This window comes from Onychomys torridus, chromosome 3 (genome assembly GCF_903995425.1).
Source record: "Onychomys torridus chromosome 3, mOncTor1.1, whole genome shotgun sequence".
NCBI classification, from domain to species: Eukaryota; Metazoa; Chordata; class Mammalia; order Rodentia; family Cricetidae; genus Onychomys; species Onychomys torridus.
Window position 1 is genome coordinate 3,556,754 of NC_050445.1, and position 19,386 is coordinate 3,576,139.

Genomic DNA, 19,386 nt, shown 5'->3' on the forward strand with positions numbered 1-19,386 from the left:
AGGCGTACCCTAGAAAGGCGTTGCTTCCGAGGCTTGCACTAGTCCCGCGGCCTGTTCTAGACTTGGTCTTCCTTTCTTAAAAAGATCAGAAGAAAATGAATGTATTTTTGAAATCCTACGTGGTGGAAGGAAGATGAGTCCGGGAACAGGTGCTTTTCTGTGTCTAATGCTTCCAAGGCCTGCCTTCCTCCCCCACCTCCTCCTGTGTCCTGCGGCTGCATTCCTTCCTACCTCGGGCTCCCAGGGGTCTTTGCCAAAGTTAACCAAAGTCGGAAAAACAATACTAGGTGGGAGTCCCTGGGAGTCACTGGAAGACAGCTGTGTGTTGCAACCCAAAGAGGATGCAATGGGAGCCGTGGCCGCAAAGCCCCGGGATACCAGGGCAGTTACGGTTTCTTTGCTCAGCCCTATCCTCTTGAAGGGCTGTCCCCTCTCACTGGGGCATTCGGCCCTTGCCAAGCTAGGAGTGCCCCAGCCCTGAACCCTCCCTCATCCACGACCCAGCTGGTGCTCTGAGAGTCCTCCTCCAGCTCCATGGGACTGGAACTCCCCAGGTGCCATCACCACGGCAGGAGCCGGGTACCCCGCTGAGGAGGGAAAGGGGGAGCTGCTACGGGCCAGGGCGGGGACCAGGAGATGAGCCGGGGATGCGAGCTGGTCTCTAGGTGGTGCCAAATAATGGGGCCTAGACATGTCCCCTCCCTTGGTGTGCTTCTGGTGTCTTGCTTTCCTTCCGTCTCTTTGGTGAGGCCGAACGTGGCTGTGGCGAGGACTTAAAAAAAAAAAAAAAAAAAAAAAAATAGCAAAGCAGAAAGAGAAAGCGATCACTCCGACCCCTGGCTTCCGCGCCGCCGGGGAGGGGGCGGAGAAGCTGAGCCAGGCAGAGTCGCTCAGCACCCAGGCGACTCGCGAGTGGCGCGGAGCGGCCGGGCTCGCCTTTCTTCTTTCCCCACCGCCTCCTTTTCCCCCCTTCTCTCTTTTCTGCTGGAGGGGGTGGGGAGAGAGGAGAGAGATAGAGAAAGGAAATTTTTTTTTTTCGAAGCATCCAAGCCGGTAAGCCAGCTTGCGGCGGCCCATGGCTTCTCTGTACCAAAGGTTCACCGGCAAGATCAACACCTCGCGCTCCTTTCCGGCGCCCCCGGAGGCCAGTCGCCTCCTGGGTGGCCAGGGGCCGGAGGAGGACGCGGGCCCGAAGCCCCTAGGGCCGCAGGCGCAGGCGGCGGCACCCCGGGAGCGCGGCTGTGCGGGTGGCCGGCCCCGGTTCCAGTACCAGGCGCGGAGCGACTGTGACGAGGAAGACGTAAGAGCATCGCGGTGGGTGGGTGGCGGTGGTGGGGGCTTCGGCGGGAGTCATGGGCCTAGCGACTCCTGGGGGTCTCTGGGTCCCCTGCTCCTCTCTTGCGGTTCCCCCTGCTGTGCCGGAGCGCGCTCAGACACTCTCCTTGGCTCCTGATCTCAGTCACCATGGTCCGGAGCAGGTCTCTGCGGTGGTAGCCAGGAGTTGATGGCTGGAGCAGGCAGGGTTTTGGAGCTGCGCCCGCTGGGATGTGGACTATGCTTGGAATTCACTAGATTCGTGGATGTCTGTTTGGAGCCGCAGCCCGCTGTGGTTCCCAAGGAGGGAAATAGATCTGTGTATGCTTGGAGTTGTGTTGTATGTTTATTTTCCTGCTCTGAGGCTCAGCGAACAGCTAGTCCAGACTCCTTCCCCCTCCTTCCACCTGTCACAGCAAGTAGCCAAGGTGGCCCTCCTCTCCTCTTCAGGCTGCCCCCCTTTTCACTGTCCCCAGACACCTTCTCTCTCTACACCCGAGGATTATACCTGTGGTGTGCTTTTCCAGAAAAAGAAAGAAAGAAAGAAAGAAAGAAAGAAAGAAAGAAAGAAAGAAAGAAAGAAAGAAAGAAAGGAAAGAAAAAAAGAAAGTCCTAGCTCCAGAACCCAGGCCCAATACAGTTTTCGCTGCTAAGTACCATGCATGCAAATTTGGGCTGCAAGCCTGTGGGCCAGCAACTCTACTTGGGCCATCCTCCTTCCTTTAGAAGAAGTTCTCAGAGTGGTCTCTTACTCTTGAGGCTGGAAGTCTGGGCTTCAGAGACTGAATTTACATACTACCTTAGTAGTCAAAGAGTCTTTCAGGGTACCAGTGGCTCCCGAGGTGAAATGGGTTGACCTTCCAGCGGGTCAGTGCCACGAGGACTTTCAGGGAGGGAGAGCTTTTTCCAAGACCTGCAGACAAAAGCCAGGCCAGCCCTGAGGCGGGCAGGTCGGGCTTGGCTGGTATGCAGTGTTTTGGAGTTGCCGCGATCCCTTTGCAGTGCAGTTCTGAAGCACCTAGGTCTTTGTACCAGCCTCTTGGTCTTCCTCACCCTTGCAGGGCAGCCCATTGCACCAAAGGGAGCAGGAGGTGTGGCCAGAGTAACAAGACAGGGTGCTTAGTAAGTTTTGGTGTAAAGGATGTGCATGGTGGGACTGTGCTTCGGGGTGCGGGGGAGGGGATTTCAACTGCCTGATCTTACGACACCAGTGAGGCCACACGACTGTTAATAGTGGGGTTTGGTTTGTTCTGGGAGGCACAGGGACTGCCACAGAGGTGAGGAGAGTTGGAGGGAAGCTCACAGACCACAGAGAGGCACCTTGCATCTTTTTCTCTGGTAATTTCCAGATTCTTCTGATTAGAAAGAGAAACCAAAGACTACTGTCCCTCACTCCAGTGGACCAGTCTCAAGGAAAAAGGAAAAATTATTCTGACACCTGTTTCAAAGAACTAGAATTCCTTGAGGATGGTATCAAGCAATGAAGAATTCTGGAGGATTCTATTTATTTAGGATCCCGGGGACGTAACTGGGTTGCAACACAGGCAGGAGAGATGCAAACCCCATCCCTAAAATCTGGCTTAAAAGCTTTGGATTGTGGTTCTGGAATGAGCTTGCTCTGCGAAGCAGGCTCTAGATGTCGCTAGCAGAAAGCACAGACAGGGCTGGGAGCACCAGCTGGTCTCCGCCCATCTAGATTGGGTTTGTTTGTTGTTTGTTTTTTAAGATCCTGGCTGGGAGCATGCATCTCCTTCTTTTCATTTTGACGCATAGCTAGAACTTCTGCTCAGATAAGCCAAAGTCTGGGGTCAGCTGCAGATCAAGGATATTGAAGCAGTGTGACATGTGTCCACTATGAGAACTCTGAAAAGGGGCTTTCTCCAGCTCAGATGCATCATGCCCTGACACTATGTTTGTGTTCTGTAAAATACAGAAGTGTGTGTTTGCATGTACCCATGCACATGGGCATTGATCCAGTGTGTTTTGTGTACTGTGTATATATTTTTCCATTATTGGGTCATAATAAGCACATACATGTCCTAACAAAGTAGCAATTTGTGGAATGAAGAAGCATGAAGGTTATTCATCAAGAACTTCATAGGTAATACTGCTGTCATGTGGAGGATTCTTAATACACAAGTAGATAATACCATAATACCAACAAAAGTAGCAGTGTGAGGTGATGGACATGTTCATTTACATACTCATCAACCTTCCTACTTCTTATATGTGCCTATAGCATCATGGTGTTTACCTCCTATGTATTTAAGAAAGCATAATTAAATTTCAAATGTAGAGTTGAACCAATGAAAAAGAGCTAAATGTAGCTCCAATTTTAAAAACATCCCTTAAAACAAAACAAAAACTTCCCTTTTTTAAAAACAATTGACAAAACATTTACCAAAAGACAGATGCACAAATCAAATCATTTTTCTTCCAAGAATAGTGGCTGCAGTTTGTTTGCAATAAAAGGTAACTGGTAAAGTTCTTTGGTTTAAAAACTGCTAGACATGTCAATCTCATGTTATCTTTTTTTTTTTTTCCTTTTCTTTTTAATCAAGTGGAAAGCCTAGCAGAAGATATGTGACTGGTTAGGACTACTTTGTGAGGAAAGATGAGGGAGGAGGGAGGGAGGGAGGGAGGGAGGGAGGGAGGGAAGGACGGGGAGGGAGAGAGAGGGAGAGGGGCAGAGAGGGAGAGGGGCAGAGAGGGAGGGGGCGGGAGAGAGAGAGAGAGAGAGAGAGAGAGAGAGAGAGAGAGAGAGAGAGAGAGAGAGAGAGAGAGAGAGAGAGAGAGAGAGGAGACTAATTTGTGCTACTTGAGGAACCACAATGCTCCCCTTGGAGCTGTTCCAGGTGCTGAATGCTCTCTCCCCATTAGCTCATAGAAAGTCTCCACCACTTGTGTCTGTGTGAGCAGTCTGAATATAAGACTGGTGACCTCATCACAAGTCTACGTTCTGCTAGTTAGGCATAGCTGTTGCAATATGCAGTGTATTAGTTTGTTTTCTCTTGCTGAGATAAAACACTGATCCTTTGGGCTTGATGCTCCTACATCAATCATTAATCAAGATAATGTCCTACAGAATTGCTACAGAACAGTCTTATGGACACATTTTCTCAATTGATGTTCTTTGTCTCAGATGACCCAAACTTGTGTTCATCTGACCAAGAAAAGAAAAGAAAAGAAAAACTAACCAGTACATACAGAAACAACTTTCCAGTCAGGGTCATCTGATCCTGGTAAATGACATAAATTTAAAACACATTGAGTTTTATGTATCTTGCCCTTAGACCCAGAGATGGAGATAAAAAGTGATATTATAATGCCTAAAAATGTGTGAAAATGAACTTGAGGACTGGGAGAAGGCGCAGTGAATAAGAAACTTGCCAAACAAGCATGGAGATGTGAGTTCATATCCCCTGAACACATGTAGAAGCTTACCATGGTTGAGTCTATGGTTGCATCATGGTTAATCACATTTGCTGAGCTGATGGGATCTGGAATCACCTGGGAACAGGTCACTGGGTGTACCAGTGGGGGATTATTTTGATTTTGGTTAGGTTAGTTGAGGTGGGAAGACCCATCCACCATGGGCAGTACATTCCCTGGGCTGAGATCATAGAGTATAGAAAAATGAGAAAGTGAGCTGAGCACCAGCCTTCATCAGTCTGAAACCTGACTGTGTTTGGATGCTGTGTGACCATCTATCTATCTCAAACTCCTGCTGTTTTGACTTCTCTGCCATGATAAACTGTACCCTGAAAATGTGAGTGAGAATCATAAATTGCTTTTGTCAAGGCATTCCACCACAGTGACAAGGAAAGAAACTGAGATGGTGGGGCTGTCCTAAGAGTTAGAAATAAACCCAGAGGGTCTTGCGTTTTAATCAATTTCCTTGTAAATTTTACGTTTATTTAAACAAAAGCAATTAGTTGGGCGACCCCTTTGAAGATCCAGTACCCACTCTCATTTAAACCTCATTGTGTAGAGTTAAAAGTCAGTTGACTCTAAAAAGCTGCTGAAAGTGGCTTTTACCGAAATGTAGTGACTTGCTCTTGGAATTAACTGTGACTCATTTTAAAACACCAGCTTTTGTTGGGACTGTACTTGAACCTTTCTCTCCAGTCTCTGAAATGGCTGCAGGGGCCTTGCACACTCACAGTTGTTCTTGTGTTAAGGATACATAGCCACTGCTGCTTTCTTCATTTTGGGTGACTCACATTCTCCTAATGATATTAACATGTGGATGGCCTCATTTTAAAACCACCAACTGGCCAAAGCTGAGATCCATTGATACACTGCTGCCCATGATGTCAGTGAGCCCAACAGGCCCAAGTTCTCCATCCTGCATGTCATTTTAGCCCTCAATCCATTTTCTTTTTCTCTACCCTGATCTTCCAGTGGTGTGACATCATGTGCCCTTGGGATTTATCAGTCCTGTGACTTGTTTCTTAAGCAGCTTGCCACCACAAAGATGTCCATATACTCTGATACTTTTTTAACCAGTGCTAAATGACTTTTACATTTCAATTGCACATTATTTTCCTAACATGATAAAAAAATACAAGGCTAAAGATTTCTGCTGTCCTCTCCTTCCCAGAACCTTCCTCATCACTTCATTGGCAGTACCTAGAACACCCCCCCCCCCCAGAATGAGTATGGGGAATAAGGGAGTCATTCGGAGCTGTGACCAAGGAGGTGCCCAGCGCAGCAGTGTGCCTTTAACCTCCACATCAGTGGTACCTGCTGGGCAGATGCTGTGGGTATAGTAGAGGTTCTCACTGAGCCCAGCAGCAGCAGGGACAACTTACCACTATTACCTTCTGCAAACAGTTAAGGTCGGCTTCCATAGTCTTTTCCCTGCCTTGGCATGCTTTTTTCTCCCTCCCCATCCACTACGTCTCATATGAGAGTCTTGATACTACTAGCTCCGGTCTTCATCCTCAACAGCCCTTTCTGCCTTGCCTAACTTGGATGTAGATTTGCACTCTATGCCTCGGATACTCCACAACCTGCACACAGTATATCACAGGCGTGCTATTGACCTCTTGATAGGATGCCCATGCCATCAGATGATTTTTCCTTTGTCTCAGTGCCATCCTAACTTTTGTTCTGGATGACAGTCATTCTACTCTTCAAAGCTTCATGCCTTGTGCTTTTCATGGTACTTATGAATTCTCCCTCCTTCTCTGCTTTCCCTACTCCCTCTGCCCATCTCTCCCTCCATCTTCCTGTTCCCCTTTGATCCCTTTCTGATCTCAGCCTTAGTTCTTTGGCAAATCACTTCCTCCTCCTACCCTTTAAAGTTTGGGTCTCTGGTGTTCTTTTTATCCTCTTTCATGCTTTCTTCACCTTTGTGAAAAGGGAACGTGGTGTGTCCTGTGGTTCCTGCAGAAGATTGTGAAGACAGCTTTGTTACTCAGGATGCGCCTCTCTGAAGATAATTTGCTTTTACATTTTTTTTGAAGTGGGCAATATTAGCATTGCAAGGGCTGTGGGATAACTGGCATGATTGCCCTGCCAAGCTCTCATAAGACATATCAACAGCTTTGCAAATTATAACAAAACATCTTCATGAATAGGTCATTAATTCCAATTGAAACTCAGCATAAATGCACATGAACCACATCCCCCAGTACCCACGTTCCTTTCTTGTACTAAGATTTTCACTAGGTGAGCTTGGAATCCTCTTATCTCCCTGTCACACTATCTCATAGCTCAGCGCTGGACATAATATTTGGTTTTGTTTTAAAATATTTTAAAGATCTAAATTTTATTTAGATTGTTACTGAAGACTGTATTTAACACTAGGAACATGAGTGCTCAGGCAAAGCCAGTGGTCACTTAGCTTCACTATAAATCCTTTCAATAAACATTGGCCAGAGTCCGTGCCATGTACATAGCAAGGACATAAAAAGTTCTTCCTTCTGAGCACAGTGAACCTGGACACAGGAAGCTGAAGATGCTACAGGACGGCAGCACATTGCTCTGCACAGAGAAGCCGTGCCAGCAGAATGAGGAGGAAAGAGGGAAGCCAAACACAGCATCAAAGAGGCCTCACCTCTGCTCTCCACCTGCAAGCTTCAGACAACACCACCCCTGCCTCATGTCCCCTGCACAGTTGCCTTGACTTGGGAGGAAAATCAGGACAAGAAACCAATCTTTGCACTTGCAACACTAACAAGAACAGGCTGCCTTGGCTTGTTATCGGGCGGGTCAGTTGTTAACTGTGAACCACAGCAAACAAATTTTGACATGTTAACAAGATTTTGCTCTTTAAAACCAGCAAAAAAAAAATGTGTGTGTGAAGCAGGAATGTGATCCCTTCCCAGGGGACATGAGCTGTTGGCAGTAAGGGATTTTGAGGCGGGGATGAAAGCCAAATTTACACGGCATGCTAGTTTTTTTTTTTTTTTTTTTTTTTTTTTTTTTTTTTTTTTTTTTTTTTAAATGCTGCCAGCACACATTTCCAAATTTTACATGGATCTGTTACCTAGAGGTTAAGGAGACCCGGAGTATTAGAATTTCATAATATTAATTTTGTGTCTATGGTGCTGGCTCATTTTCCCATATGAGATGAGCCTTCTTGTATCACTAGTGGGGAAGGGTATCTAGATGCTGGCCCTAGATGGCTTTTTTTTTTCTTCCATAAAGTAGAACTTTTTCATTTCTTACCCAAAGCTTTTTATCCTTTCCAGTCGGATTGATGAATGAGTTTAATTTTTGTGAGCAACTGGCAGGAGTTGCTGAGTGAGATGGACATGCTGATTGTAGCCGACCCCGCTCCTTTTAATTACTCTGACGATAATAATGCATTAATCAAGTGCTGGAGAAGTACTTCCCTCGATGCGTGATATTGATCCTCTCATGCAGTGTTGCCTATAAAAATAATAATCCTGTGATCCTTTTAAAATTAAACTCTGCTTAATAAATTGAATGTTAAGGGCACAGGGGGACCTGCATGCCATGTCATGGTTTTCTTCCATTTCAAGATTGTTGATTTGATTTTATAGAGATGTAAAACATGTGTGCCCTTCCCCGGGAACAGCTTTTGCAACATTTTCCTTAAAATTAGGTCCAGCCTTCTGAACTTATTTTGGGTGGAGTTTTGTTTTTTTTTTTAAATTGATAACCTCTCATTTTGCAGATGACTAGACTACAGTGTAATCAAGTAGATGACACCAGACAAATCACATGGGTTTCTGTATTCCTAGTCTCATTCTTCTTTCTTTTCTTTATATGCCACTGTAGTTAAGTTGGGAAATTAACTTAATTATGTCAGTGAGTTAGAAATGGGGGCTAGAGAGATGGCTCAGTAGTTGAGAGCATTTGCTGCTCTTCCAAAGGAACTGAGTTTGATTCCTCATGGTGGCTCACCAGCTGTAACTCCTTCTCCAAGGGATCCGATGCCCCCTCTGGCTTCTACAGGTACTCTCAGACATGCACACAGACACACATAAATGTTTAAAAATATGTGGACATAAAATATAAGCCTAAGTATTTTGATTCTGGGTGGTTATACTGTTTGCCAGGGTTAGGGGGGTGGAGGCGGAGGTGGGGGAGCTGGGCCCAGTTTTATTTTTCTGCTGTAAGATTCACCCACTTCCCTCAGTAGTCTTCCTTTTGTGCACGATAAGCAGCTTCATGTCTTCTAGTATCACTCATATGCACCTTAAACCCAGCAAGAGTTCATTTTTGTTCCAGCACAATGGTGAGCATGCAAACACACACACACACACACACACACACACACACACACACACATACACACACATACACACACATACACACACACACACACACACACACACACACACACACACACACACACACACACACAGGAAAGCTAGACTTCTACAAGACCTCTGGGATGCAGGGAGTAAAGGTACAGGTATGGAGGGATGCCTGAATCTGGAGGGGAGCTTAGTTGTTGGGGTACAGCTCTCAACAGGCTTTCGGGAGATGACTGGCATAGAAAATGGATAACAGGCAGGCTGGAGAGATGGCTCAGAGGTTAAGAGCACTGGCTGCTCTTCCAAAGGTTCTGAGTTCAATTCCCAGCAACCACATGGTGGTTCACACCCATCTGTAATGAGATCTGGTGCCCTCTTCTGGCCTGCAGGCACACATTCAGGTAGAACATTGTATACATAATAAATAAATAAATTAAAAAAGAAAATGGATAACAGTGTACAAAGGAGGGGGAATCTCATATCTCCAGATACAAAGCATCTTAGCTTCCAAAACAGCTTCTGTCTCTGGCAGAAGCATATAAACTTGTCTCAGTCAATACTGAGTGAGTCTACAAACAACCTGCAGATGTTTGGAAGTCGGAAAAGTCACCCTGGCTATAAGCCTAATGGGAATGAAAAATAGAAACACACACACACACACACACACACACACACACACACACACACATTTATTTTAATTCAAATGAAACCTAATTTTTTTTGTAAAGATCATCAAAGTCACTATAGAAATCAATTTTTAATCTTCTTTAGTGGATAGATTTCATGTCAGCATCAGCATTTACCTTAGATAAGTTGGGCCAATTTTTAATATAATGTTAAGATTTTAAAAAGTGGAATAAAGGATGTAGGTTTCTGTCCTAACTGAGAACTGAGAGAGTGGATTTTGTTCTGCCTCCTGCTCTTCACCATTGTGAGGTTTATAGACAGAGCAAATGGAACAAGTACAGCATCTTTCAGACAGCAGTGGCCTCCTCTCCTTACCCACAATATACTCATCTAACCTGTATTTCCTCTCTTAGGGAAACAATATGTGCATCTATCTTCATAAACCATTCTGCGTGAAATGAACAATGTATGCATCTAACTTTAATATGCCTCCACATACTGCGTGTCCAATGTCTCCAACCTCATATGTCCACTCTATATGATAGACATAATCTGTGAAATAATAGATCTAAGGTGAGGTCATCAGAAGTAGCGCAGGAATGGAGTGGGGAGTGTGGCAATACTTGGAATCGGAGACCCTTCCTAAGGGGAGAGGTTGGAAGATGAGGCAGAGGTGGAACACTTGCTCCAGCTTCCTGAAGACTGCAAATGGAAGATAGTAGAGTGCCTCTCACAGAAGCTTGGGGAACAATGTCTGGTTTGCTGTGCCTCCCTGTCCGTCCGTCCGTCCGTCTGTCTGTATAGAAGGCACTGGTGTTGCAGGCCATGGTGCTTAGATAGGGTCTGCCTATATCCTGAGAAGAAAGTTGATGCCTTCATCACAGTTTAGCTAGCCTGAGTGGGCTGCAGCAGAGGACACATGTCTTTCTTCTATGTCACTGGCCATCCTTTAGTTCTTGTCCTGGTTCTGTTGTGATGAAGTGGTGAATTCACAGACTGCTTGACTGCTTTCTGGAATATATATATTATGTGTGCCTGGTATCAGAAGAGGTCAGAAGAAGGCATAGATCCCCCAGAACTGGAGTCACTGGAGTCACAGACAGTCGTGAGCTGCCATGTGGGGTCTGGGAATTGAACCCTGGTCCTCTATAAGAGCAGCCAATGCTTTTAACTCTCCAGCCCCCTCTGAATTTTCAGGGCAAGTACCTCCCTTTCTGTGTCTCACAGGTTTTGCAGTTCTCTGATAAACTGGTGTGGAAATTGGCCACAGGAAGGCTGCAGAGGCTGGGGTGCTGAGGCACACAGGCCTCACTGCTCCTTTCTCAGGGGAGGAGCAGAAGGGTGCTAGAGTCACTGTGGGGTGTGTGGGGTGTGTGGGGAGCTGGTGGACCACAGAGGCAGGACCAGGCCTCTAGGTTGACAGCAGCACATGGCAGCCTCCTAAATGTTTGTAAGGGTTCACTTAAGAATGTGGCCTTCAGGAACCTGGAGTGGAGGCTGTGAAGTCAGCAACGGAGAGCCTGGGGCAGGCCCTCAGGGTTGGCGTTTCTGGTATGGAGAAATTCAATTACTTTGTCCAAACACTTGGCGTTGTTTCTTGTCTCCATGATACATGCATTTGGACCGAGGCTGTTTTCAGCCTAGAAGGTGAAGGTTATGTGCTTCATCTGAACATTTCCCTTCAATACAGTCCTCTTTCCCCAGTCATTGCCATGCCTGGGAATCTTTAATTTCTACTCTGTATGTGGACAGGGCACTTAGGGAGCCTCTTCCTTACTTCCAGAATTTTAGCTCTTGCAAAAGTATAAGAAAATCAACCCCATCCTTCACCCTCACTAGCTGTCTATTAAAGGAGGGGATGCTGGGGAAGGCAGGGCACTGTTCCTATAGAAACCAAGCTGCTGGTACAGCGGGGTCTCTGGCTTCTGTGTTGGGCAGCTGGCCTTGCTGAATGCAAAATCACCCACATGATTCCTCATTGCATCTTCTGGCCTTGTTTAGCTCATGTCAATCAGCATGGGACAGGAAGCACCTCAGCAGAATCCTGAGGTGGGTCCGCCCCCCAGTGACCTCGCTGACCCTGCTGACCCCGCTGACCCCGCTGACCCCGCTGACCTGTGCTTTCATTTCACTACATCAGGGAAATTAGCATCTCGAATTCTGGGCTTCTGTACTACAGGGGTTCATCCCAGAGTCCCAGGATGCAAGGAGGACTTGAGTGTTCCCAGCAGCCCCTCTGCATTAGCACCCTCTGCCTGGTAACTGAGAAGCAGCATCCTACTTAAACAGAGAGAATTTTCCAACTCTGCGCAGGGTGTTCCTGTCCCTTTTCCAAGTCCAGTCCACAGTCAGCTTCCGTGGGTCTTGATCCTAGTGCATCAGGTGTCTGCTCCACTGGAGCCCTGCATAATTAGATCCACCTGCAAGGCAAGATCCACCACAGGCAACCCCATCTCATCTCACTCAGAGCAATGAGACCTGAAGATGTGATATGGTCTGTCCTTTGATGACATCTGGCTTAGTGGCTCTCCCTCTACCAAAAACACTCCCATTTGTCTGTCTACCAACCCCTTCTCCTAGACCACCCCCCCCAACACACACCTTTATCCACCTGACTGCTCCCGTTGGCTGAGGCTCAAGTTTCCTCTAACATCACTTTCTCAAGAACTCCAGCCCATTCTCCCCTCTTTGGTTAGAATTGGAGCCCCGCCTATTTGCTACCCCCAGGCTTCCCCACCCCACTATCATTTGATCTTTCCTTGCCACAGTGTTCAACACTTTCTAATACATGATACAATAGACTTATCGTGTCTCTTTTCATTTCTATTCTCTGTTGTCAGAATCTTGGCTGAACTGGGAATAAGGACTTTGGGCTGTTTTGTTATCAAATACACATAATTCCCGTGACATCACAAGGACTAAGTCTGTGATGGTACCAGACTCTGATCCCTTCCATCTGAATAAGTCTGCTTTCTTTAATCCTACTTGCCAAATTGCTTTTGTTGTTGTTTATGGTTTCTTTTTAAAGATAATGCAGGGGATTTAATTTCAAGTCTGAAGCATGCTAGTTAGGCTGGCCTGTTGAGCTATCATGTTAAAACTCTAAGCTAGCAAACACATTAAAACTGAAAACATTCTAAAAGCAATTTTTTTGAACTTTTCCTATGGCCTCTTCTAGGTGTCTGAAAAGGAATTCTCTTTTCAATTCCCAGGTTGTTGGGGTAAGCAGAGGGTTCTTTTTGACTGCTCAGCCTAAGAGAACAGATGGGCAAGTGGTTATTAGGAAAACAGCAGCATGGGGACTGGAGAGATGGCTCAGCAGTTAAGAGAAAGTACTGCTCTTCCAGAGGACTCAGGTTTGGTTTCCCACATTGCCATACCTGCCTGTAACTTTAACTCCAGGTGATCAGATGCCCTCTTCTGGCCTCCTTGGGCACAGCACTCATGTATACATAGGCATATACACACATCATATGCATAATTACATTTTTTTGAATCTTAAAAAAGATGATAGAAGAACGTATTTTTATATAATCAGCATTTGCAACATCCTATATTGTTTTAATGAATTTGACAAGTGTTAATTCAGTTAAAATAGTGTCGAACTATTTTGGTGAATTTTTTGGTTATTGGAGAATAGAAGCTAATAAATAGCTAAGAGTCCCACAAAGGGAAGTGATTCCTATAAGAACAGCAGGGTAGTGAGTCACTTTGATCAGAACTTTGCATTACCTAACTCAGTATAATTGAAAGGGGAAAAAAACCACACAGCTTCTTTTTCTATGATCACATATTTATCTGACAGGTAGGAAATCAAATGAGAGTATTTTTGAACCCTGCATCATTAGAGGCAGATGCAAATTACCAGACCAAATGCAATGTTTCTGCCAGGAAAAAAAATGTACCTGGGTTCTGTAATCTCTCTGAAATTGCCTGAGGCTCTCTGGCTGTGCATAGCACCCATTTCTATGATAATGTAATCAGATCAGTCTTGAAGGATGGAGCTGGAGCAGGCAGCTCACCTTTACCTTAGCTCTGCCCCTCTGCAGAAGAACTTGGACACCTGCCCTTCGGGCAATGTCAGAGCTGAAAGAAACCAAAATGTGTAGGACAAACATCTGCAGCTGCCAGATAGGGTTGGGTGAGGTCTAGGTTTTAGATGCCTGCATGTCTACACTCCCTACAGTGAGCAGTGTGACAATCCTGGATACTTGAACCAAAGCCTGCCCTGTGAAGTCAAGACATCTCAGGCAGTATGCTAAGCAAGTAACCAAACCATGTGGGCAAACCATGTCCTTCGTCTAAAGATGCATTGCCATTTGTTCTAGAAGTTTCCCAAGTGTCCTAGTGCCCAGCTTCTTAAACTGTGAGATTCATCACTGGTTTGAGGTCATTTAACTCCATGTGGAGGTCATAGAAGGTTTGGCAACAGTGAGAAGTCTCTGAATGCATAATAACCAAGAGGACACTCAAATACAAAGGTGCAATGAGTCAGAGGTGTTTCCAGCAACAATGGCCTGTGTTGTGTCCCTTGAATTCACAGCAGCCTTGATCCTGAGCTCATTTTATACAATATATTTATGTGAAGTGATGTTCTCAGCATCAATAATTATGAAATTAAAATATCAATCAACTCTGAAAAGTACTGAAGATGCTCTGTATCCCAAAGAATTAAATATTTATCCAGGAATGAATTATTTATAAAAAATAAACAAACAACCTATCTCATTAATATGCAAATTTATTTTCACTCTTCATAAATGATGAAGCTACATGTATTACCAGAGACTTGTGTGAAAATAGGTTTCTCTGACTGATCACCAGTAAATGTTAGATTTGGAGATATAGTATATATTCCTGTATACCTGGGGTGGAATAAAATTTCTTAGGGAAAGGGGGTTATAAAAAGACAAAATTTAGGCACCCCACCTTAGTGCCTATGGTTAAAGATGCTGCAAACAGTTAATCCACTCTCTGGTCACTGAGTTTCAGTTGCCAAGGGGTCTCAGAACAGTTTAAGAACTGAAGATGTGTAGAAATATTCTTTCTGCTGTCATCACACCAGGACCAGGAATATGAGTCACTGGCAAAGCTCTAAAGCTCAGCAACCAGTTCAAGTGCAAAGAAGATGGTGTCGGTAGGGCATCTGAAAAGCCATTGCACGTCACCAGAGGTATTTCAAGCTGGCCTTATGTTCCTGAGATGACTTGAGATCCCTTGTGTATCCACAGGCAGCCAGCCACCAGCAGGAATGTCAAGCATAAGCTCCACAGAGCTGATTCTCTACTGCCCCTCCTGATTCTCTACCGTCCCCACAGGGCCCAGTAATGCTTCTACAGGGAGTAAAGATCTCAAGGTGGTACTCTGTGAGGCCATTTTCTGGATATCCCTTACAGTCTCTGGATATGAACCACAAGGCACATCCAGTGTAGGACAGACCAGTGACCTTGCAAAGAGGGTCAGAGGTTGAGGAAGAGGCAAAAGAATGGTGGCTAATTGGGGAAGGCTGCCATGGAGGAAACCTCAGAGGAGATGGATAACTAAGCACAGCTTGCAAGGAAACATGGGGTATGGATGGCTTCCAGGGCTGGTGGAATTGGCCTGTCCTAGCATTCTTCCTGGGTTGCAGGGAAGGCCCAGTGTGCCTGTGAGAACAGCTGTGCTCAGCAGCATGTATAAGCCATGAAGTCCACTTTAACCAGCACCCAACACTGACCTTAGGCTGCAATTTGGAGCCTTGGCTTTAAACTACTGTACTGCTCTGAATCCCAGGGTTCCCAATGAGAGCAAGCAGGGAAGGGCGGGACACACAACTAACAGAATGTTGCCCCCCAAAAGCAATTGTGCTCTTTAAATATTTTACTTGAATGTGCAATTTCAGATGAAGAAAGGGTTTGAGAATTGAATGAGCTCTGCTGGGGGAGCAGCCACTTATTCTATGAACTCCGAGATATCCAGCAGGCTTGCATGATGAGATGTTCTCATTACAGCTGAGAAAGGCACTGCATGGAGAAATGAACTGAGCCTGTACTCACACCGCCATTAGGGTTGGCAAGACTAGGCATTGTTTGTTGGTTGACTCAAAGGTCCCCCAGAGACAGGGAAGTGCAGTGGCACTGCCTGTTCCAGGCTCTGACCTCTGAGCTTGGATACCGACTCTGCATCACTCTCTACTCAAGGGCTTCAGCGTTCTTACTTGCAATATGGGAAACAATTACAGTCTGCCTCATGTCGGTTGGTGGTGAAAGCTAGGTTCATATGTCTGAAACACTGAAAATCGCCCTTGGCATACCACAGACTGGTGGAGTAGGTATGTCACAACATTTTTTTGGATATTGTTCCTACAAAGGGCAGAGAACTGAGCAACTGCAGGTCAGAGCTAGCTTAGGGCTAGAAATGCCATAGGTGCAGGGAGTTGGGTAGGTGCTGGTGACATGACCGCTCTTGTGTGAAGCCAGCCATAGGCCTTGAGGGAAGGAGGAGGGGAGAAGTAAAAATAGGCCATTTCCCTTCACCTGAAATAAGTTTCCCCTTCCCCATTACACCACAAGGAACAGAGGGATGCCCCCCCAACCACCACCACCAATGATAACCAACCAGCAGTCATTTCTGTACCTGTGACACCAAATGAGGGCTCTATTAGCAGATGAAAAGCCATGCACAGACAGAAGTGAGAGACACAATCCCCAATCCAAGAAAAACACATGAACACCTTAGGACCAATAGAGAGAAGAAAGGAAATCACAGGGATGGAGTGCTGGAGCCTAGTTAAAGCGTGGTCCCCCTTAGAGTCAGTGGTCTCCAAGTGCAGGAGCCCCTCCTCTGTCTTAGAAGTCTGAACTCTCACCAGTAAACTTTACTTTCCCTGGATTTTTCCATCTTTTAATTCCTTAATCAACAGAGGAGAACCCATACCCTAGCAGGAATAGATTGCATTGATATAATTTAATGCACAGGATATTAAGGAGCTTTTTTATGAGACAATTGGATGATTTCATGCCCACCTATCCCAGTTTCCTTGAGCATGGCTCTGGGCTCATACCACCTTTGTTAGGGGTCATCAAGGAGACATGGTGAACACAGTGATAAAGGTTTCTTTCCCATTTGTATTCATATATTGATATCCAGGCCCCAAATTATGGGATATAGAATGGAGCATTTGGAAAGTAATTAGATTGTGAGGCTGGGGCCCTGAGGAATAAGATTGGTGCCCTTATAACAGACCCTAGAGAGTGTCCTAGCTCTCCATCTTTCTTATAGGATACATTTGGAAGCTATAGTTTATACCCTAGTGCAGGGCCCTCCCCAGAGCCTGACCACACTGACTAGGACCTCAGCAACCAACCTCCAGTCTGTGGAGTCAATTTCTGTGGTCTCTGGTATCCATCTGAGTTTCACACTTTTCAGAGATGAGGAGGGCCATCCTACTTGGGCTGACTCTGGCTTCCCTGGCATAAGAGGATGCAGCCTAGCTGTCTTCCCAGGACCAGGGTGAAGCACAGGGGTGCAGGCAGCATAGATGTGTGCTGAGATGTCTGCTCTCTCTTCCGGGAGCTTTCACAATGTCTGAGCTTGCTCACTTCAGGCTGACTTATCAGACAGCATGCCAAAGAAGGCAAGAACAAGAGAGGCCAACACAGGCAACACAGTGGAAATGGATCCAAGTTTGTGCTGCTCAAATCTTTTGAGGATTTTCTACAAGCTCACAGTTATCAGGATGAAACACTTATAAATTAGACATGAGAGAATGTTGTGTGGTTTTCCCAGGGAGATGTGAACAGATGTCTGTTTATCTCAAATGGAGCACCAGTAAAATACCTAATAAAAACTTTGGCTTGGTGAACTGGAAAGTTTGTTGGGGTTACTTACAAGGGGTATGGGTAAGGGTTTACTTACAGAAGCATGGATAACTCAAAGGCAGCATTTTCACCAAAAAGCCACCCCCGCCTGGGTGACAACTCACAAAACCTGTATGCTTGGGACTTTCTGTATGTTTTACAGGTACCTGGGTTAGTTTGGAAGAATCTTCTCTCCCCAGTAATGACTTATGCTTATCTAACCTTGGGAGGGGCCTTGTGGATCTTGTAATTTTCAGAAGCTTCCTGAGACTGCTTTGTGTTTCCTTTCCAAGTCTTAAAAGGATGTTTAAAGAAGAACTGTCAACACAACAGATGGTACATGGTTATAAAATCTAACAGTTGGTGCTGTTGGCTAAAACATTCAGGGAATGTGTGAATATTCTTGAGGTTCTCACATGACCTGGGGGCCACTTACCTCTCAAGAGCCAAAGTACAGTCAGTATGACAGAGAAACTCTACAGCACTCTAGTACGACCCAACCTGGTGACGTCCAGAGTCACCTACCTATATTTCTCACAGCCTGTGCCTTCTAATCTCAAGCATTTAGAAATAGGAGTGTCTACCTCAAGAAGGGAGGGCATATTTTGGAAAAGGATGAGAAAGACTTAGAGAGGGCTTTCTCTAACTGTTAGGCAAGGTACAGATTTTAGTGCAGTAAGTCAGAGGGAAGAGACAGGATTTTGAATAGCTCTTTAATAGACAGGAAAGTATGGATGCTTCCTGTATTTTCTGCTAACTCCCCATTGCCATCAGAGTACATCTGACAGTTCAGAGTAGTCACCACCCGCTGGCATTCTTCCTGGTTTTTCTGGCTCCAGCTCTGGCCTGTGCTCAGAGCACAGAGTTCAAATAAACTCTGTTGATGAGAAGAATATAAGATTTCACTTTAAAAATACAATTATGAAGAGCCTCATTTAATCTAATTCATGAGCATCCATAGTGTGTGCATGTAATCAACTGTCAGCTTTGCAGTTCTGTCCAAGGAAGATTGGGTCCCTGTTAGTGCAGAGCTTAGTAGGGAACTGCCAGAGCAGTTCTAAACTGTTCTTTGAAAATTAGTACACACAGGCTGGGGAGATGTCTTACTTGGTACAGAGCTTGTCTTGCAAGCTTGTGGACCTGACTTTGATCTTGAGGGCCCACACTAAAAGATAGACATGGTAGAATTATATATGCTTATAATTCCAGCACTCAGGGGCTGGACAGAGGCAGATATCTGGAGCTCACTGGCTAGCCATCCTAGCCTCAAGAGTGAGCTCAGGCACTGAGAGATGTCTCAAATCAAAAAACACGTGGATAGTGCCTGAGGAACACCTGATTTTTTACCTCTGGCCTCTACATTCACACATTCACACACACACACACACACACACACACACACACACACACACAAACACACACACAATTTGCACATGTATTAAGTGGTTTGCATGATCCAAAAGTTTAGAAAACATTGAATTCTTCAAAGTTGTTTTAATGGCTCCAATTACACTTCACAGTGAATAGCAGAATACTAAGCAGAATGTATTTTTAGAGATATTTCACACTTATTTGTGTCGGTTTAGGTTTGTGATAAAGTTTGGGGACAAAAATTGTATGTCCCTTTTCATTCAGCAGCAAGAGGGATTCTTCACTTCTGTATCCCATAGCCATCCTCACTGTGGTGGTTTGAGAGAAAGTGGCCCCCATAGGCTCATAGAGAGTGGCACTGTCAGGAGATTCGGTCTTGTTGAAGTAGGTGTGGCCTTGTTGGAAGAAGTGTGTCGTTGCGGGTGGGCTTTGAGGTTTCAGATACACAAGCCAGAGCCAGTGTCTTTCTTTCTTACTATTGCCTGTTGTTCCAGATGTAG

At 45.5% G+C, this 19,386-nt stretch overlaps 1 protein-coding gene across 1 annotated transcript in view; it reads left to right on the top strand.

Moving 5' to 3' along the window:
- Positions 1-994: 994 nt before the first annotated feature.
- Positions 995-19,386, top strand: part of Dpp6 (dipeptidyl peptidase like 6) — a 671,863-nt gene continuing 653,471 nt past the window's right edge. Inside the window, exon 1 of the mRNA XM_036181185.1 lies at positions 995-1,300. Coding sequence (XP_036037078.1) covers positions 1,076-1,300 — 225 coding nt within the window. The 5' untranslated portion in view covers positions 995-1,075. The remainder of the gene's footprint in view (positions 1,301-19,386) is intronic.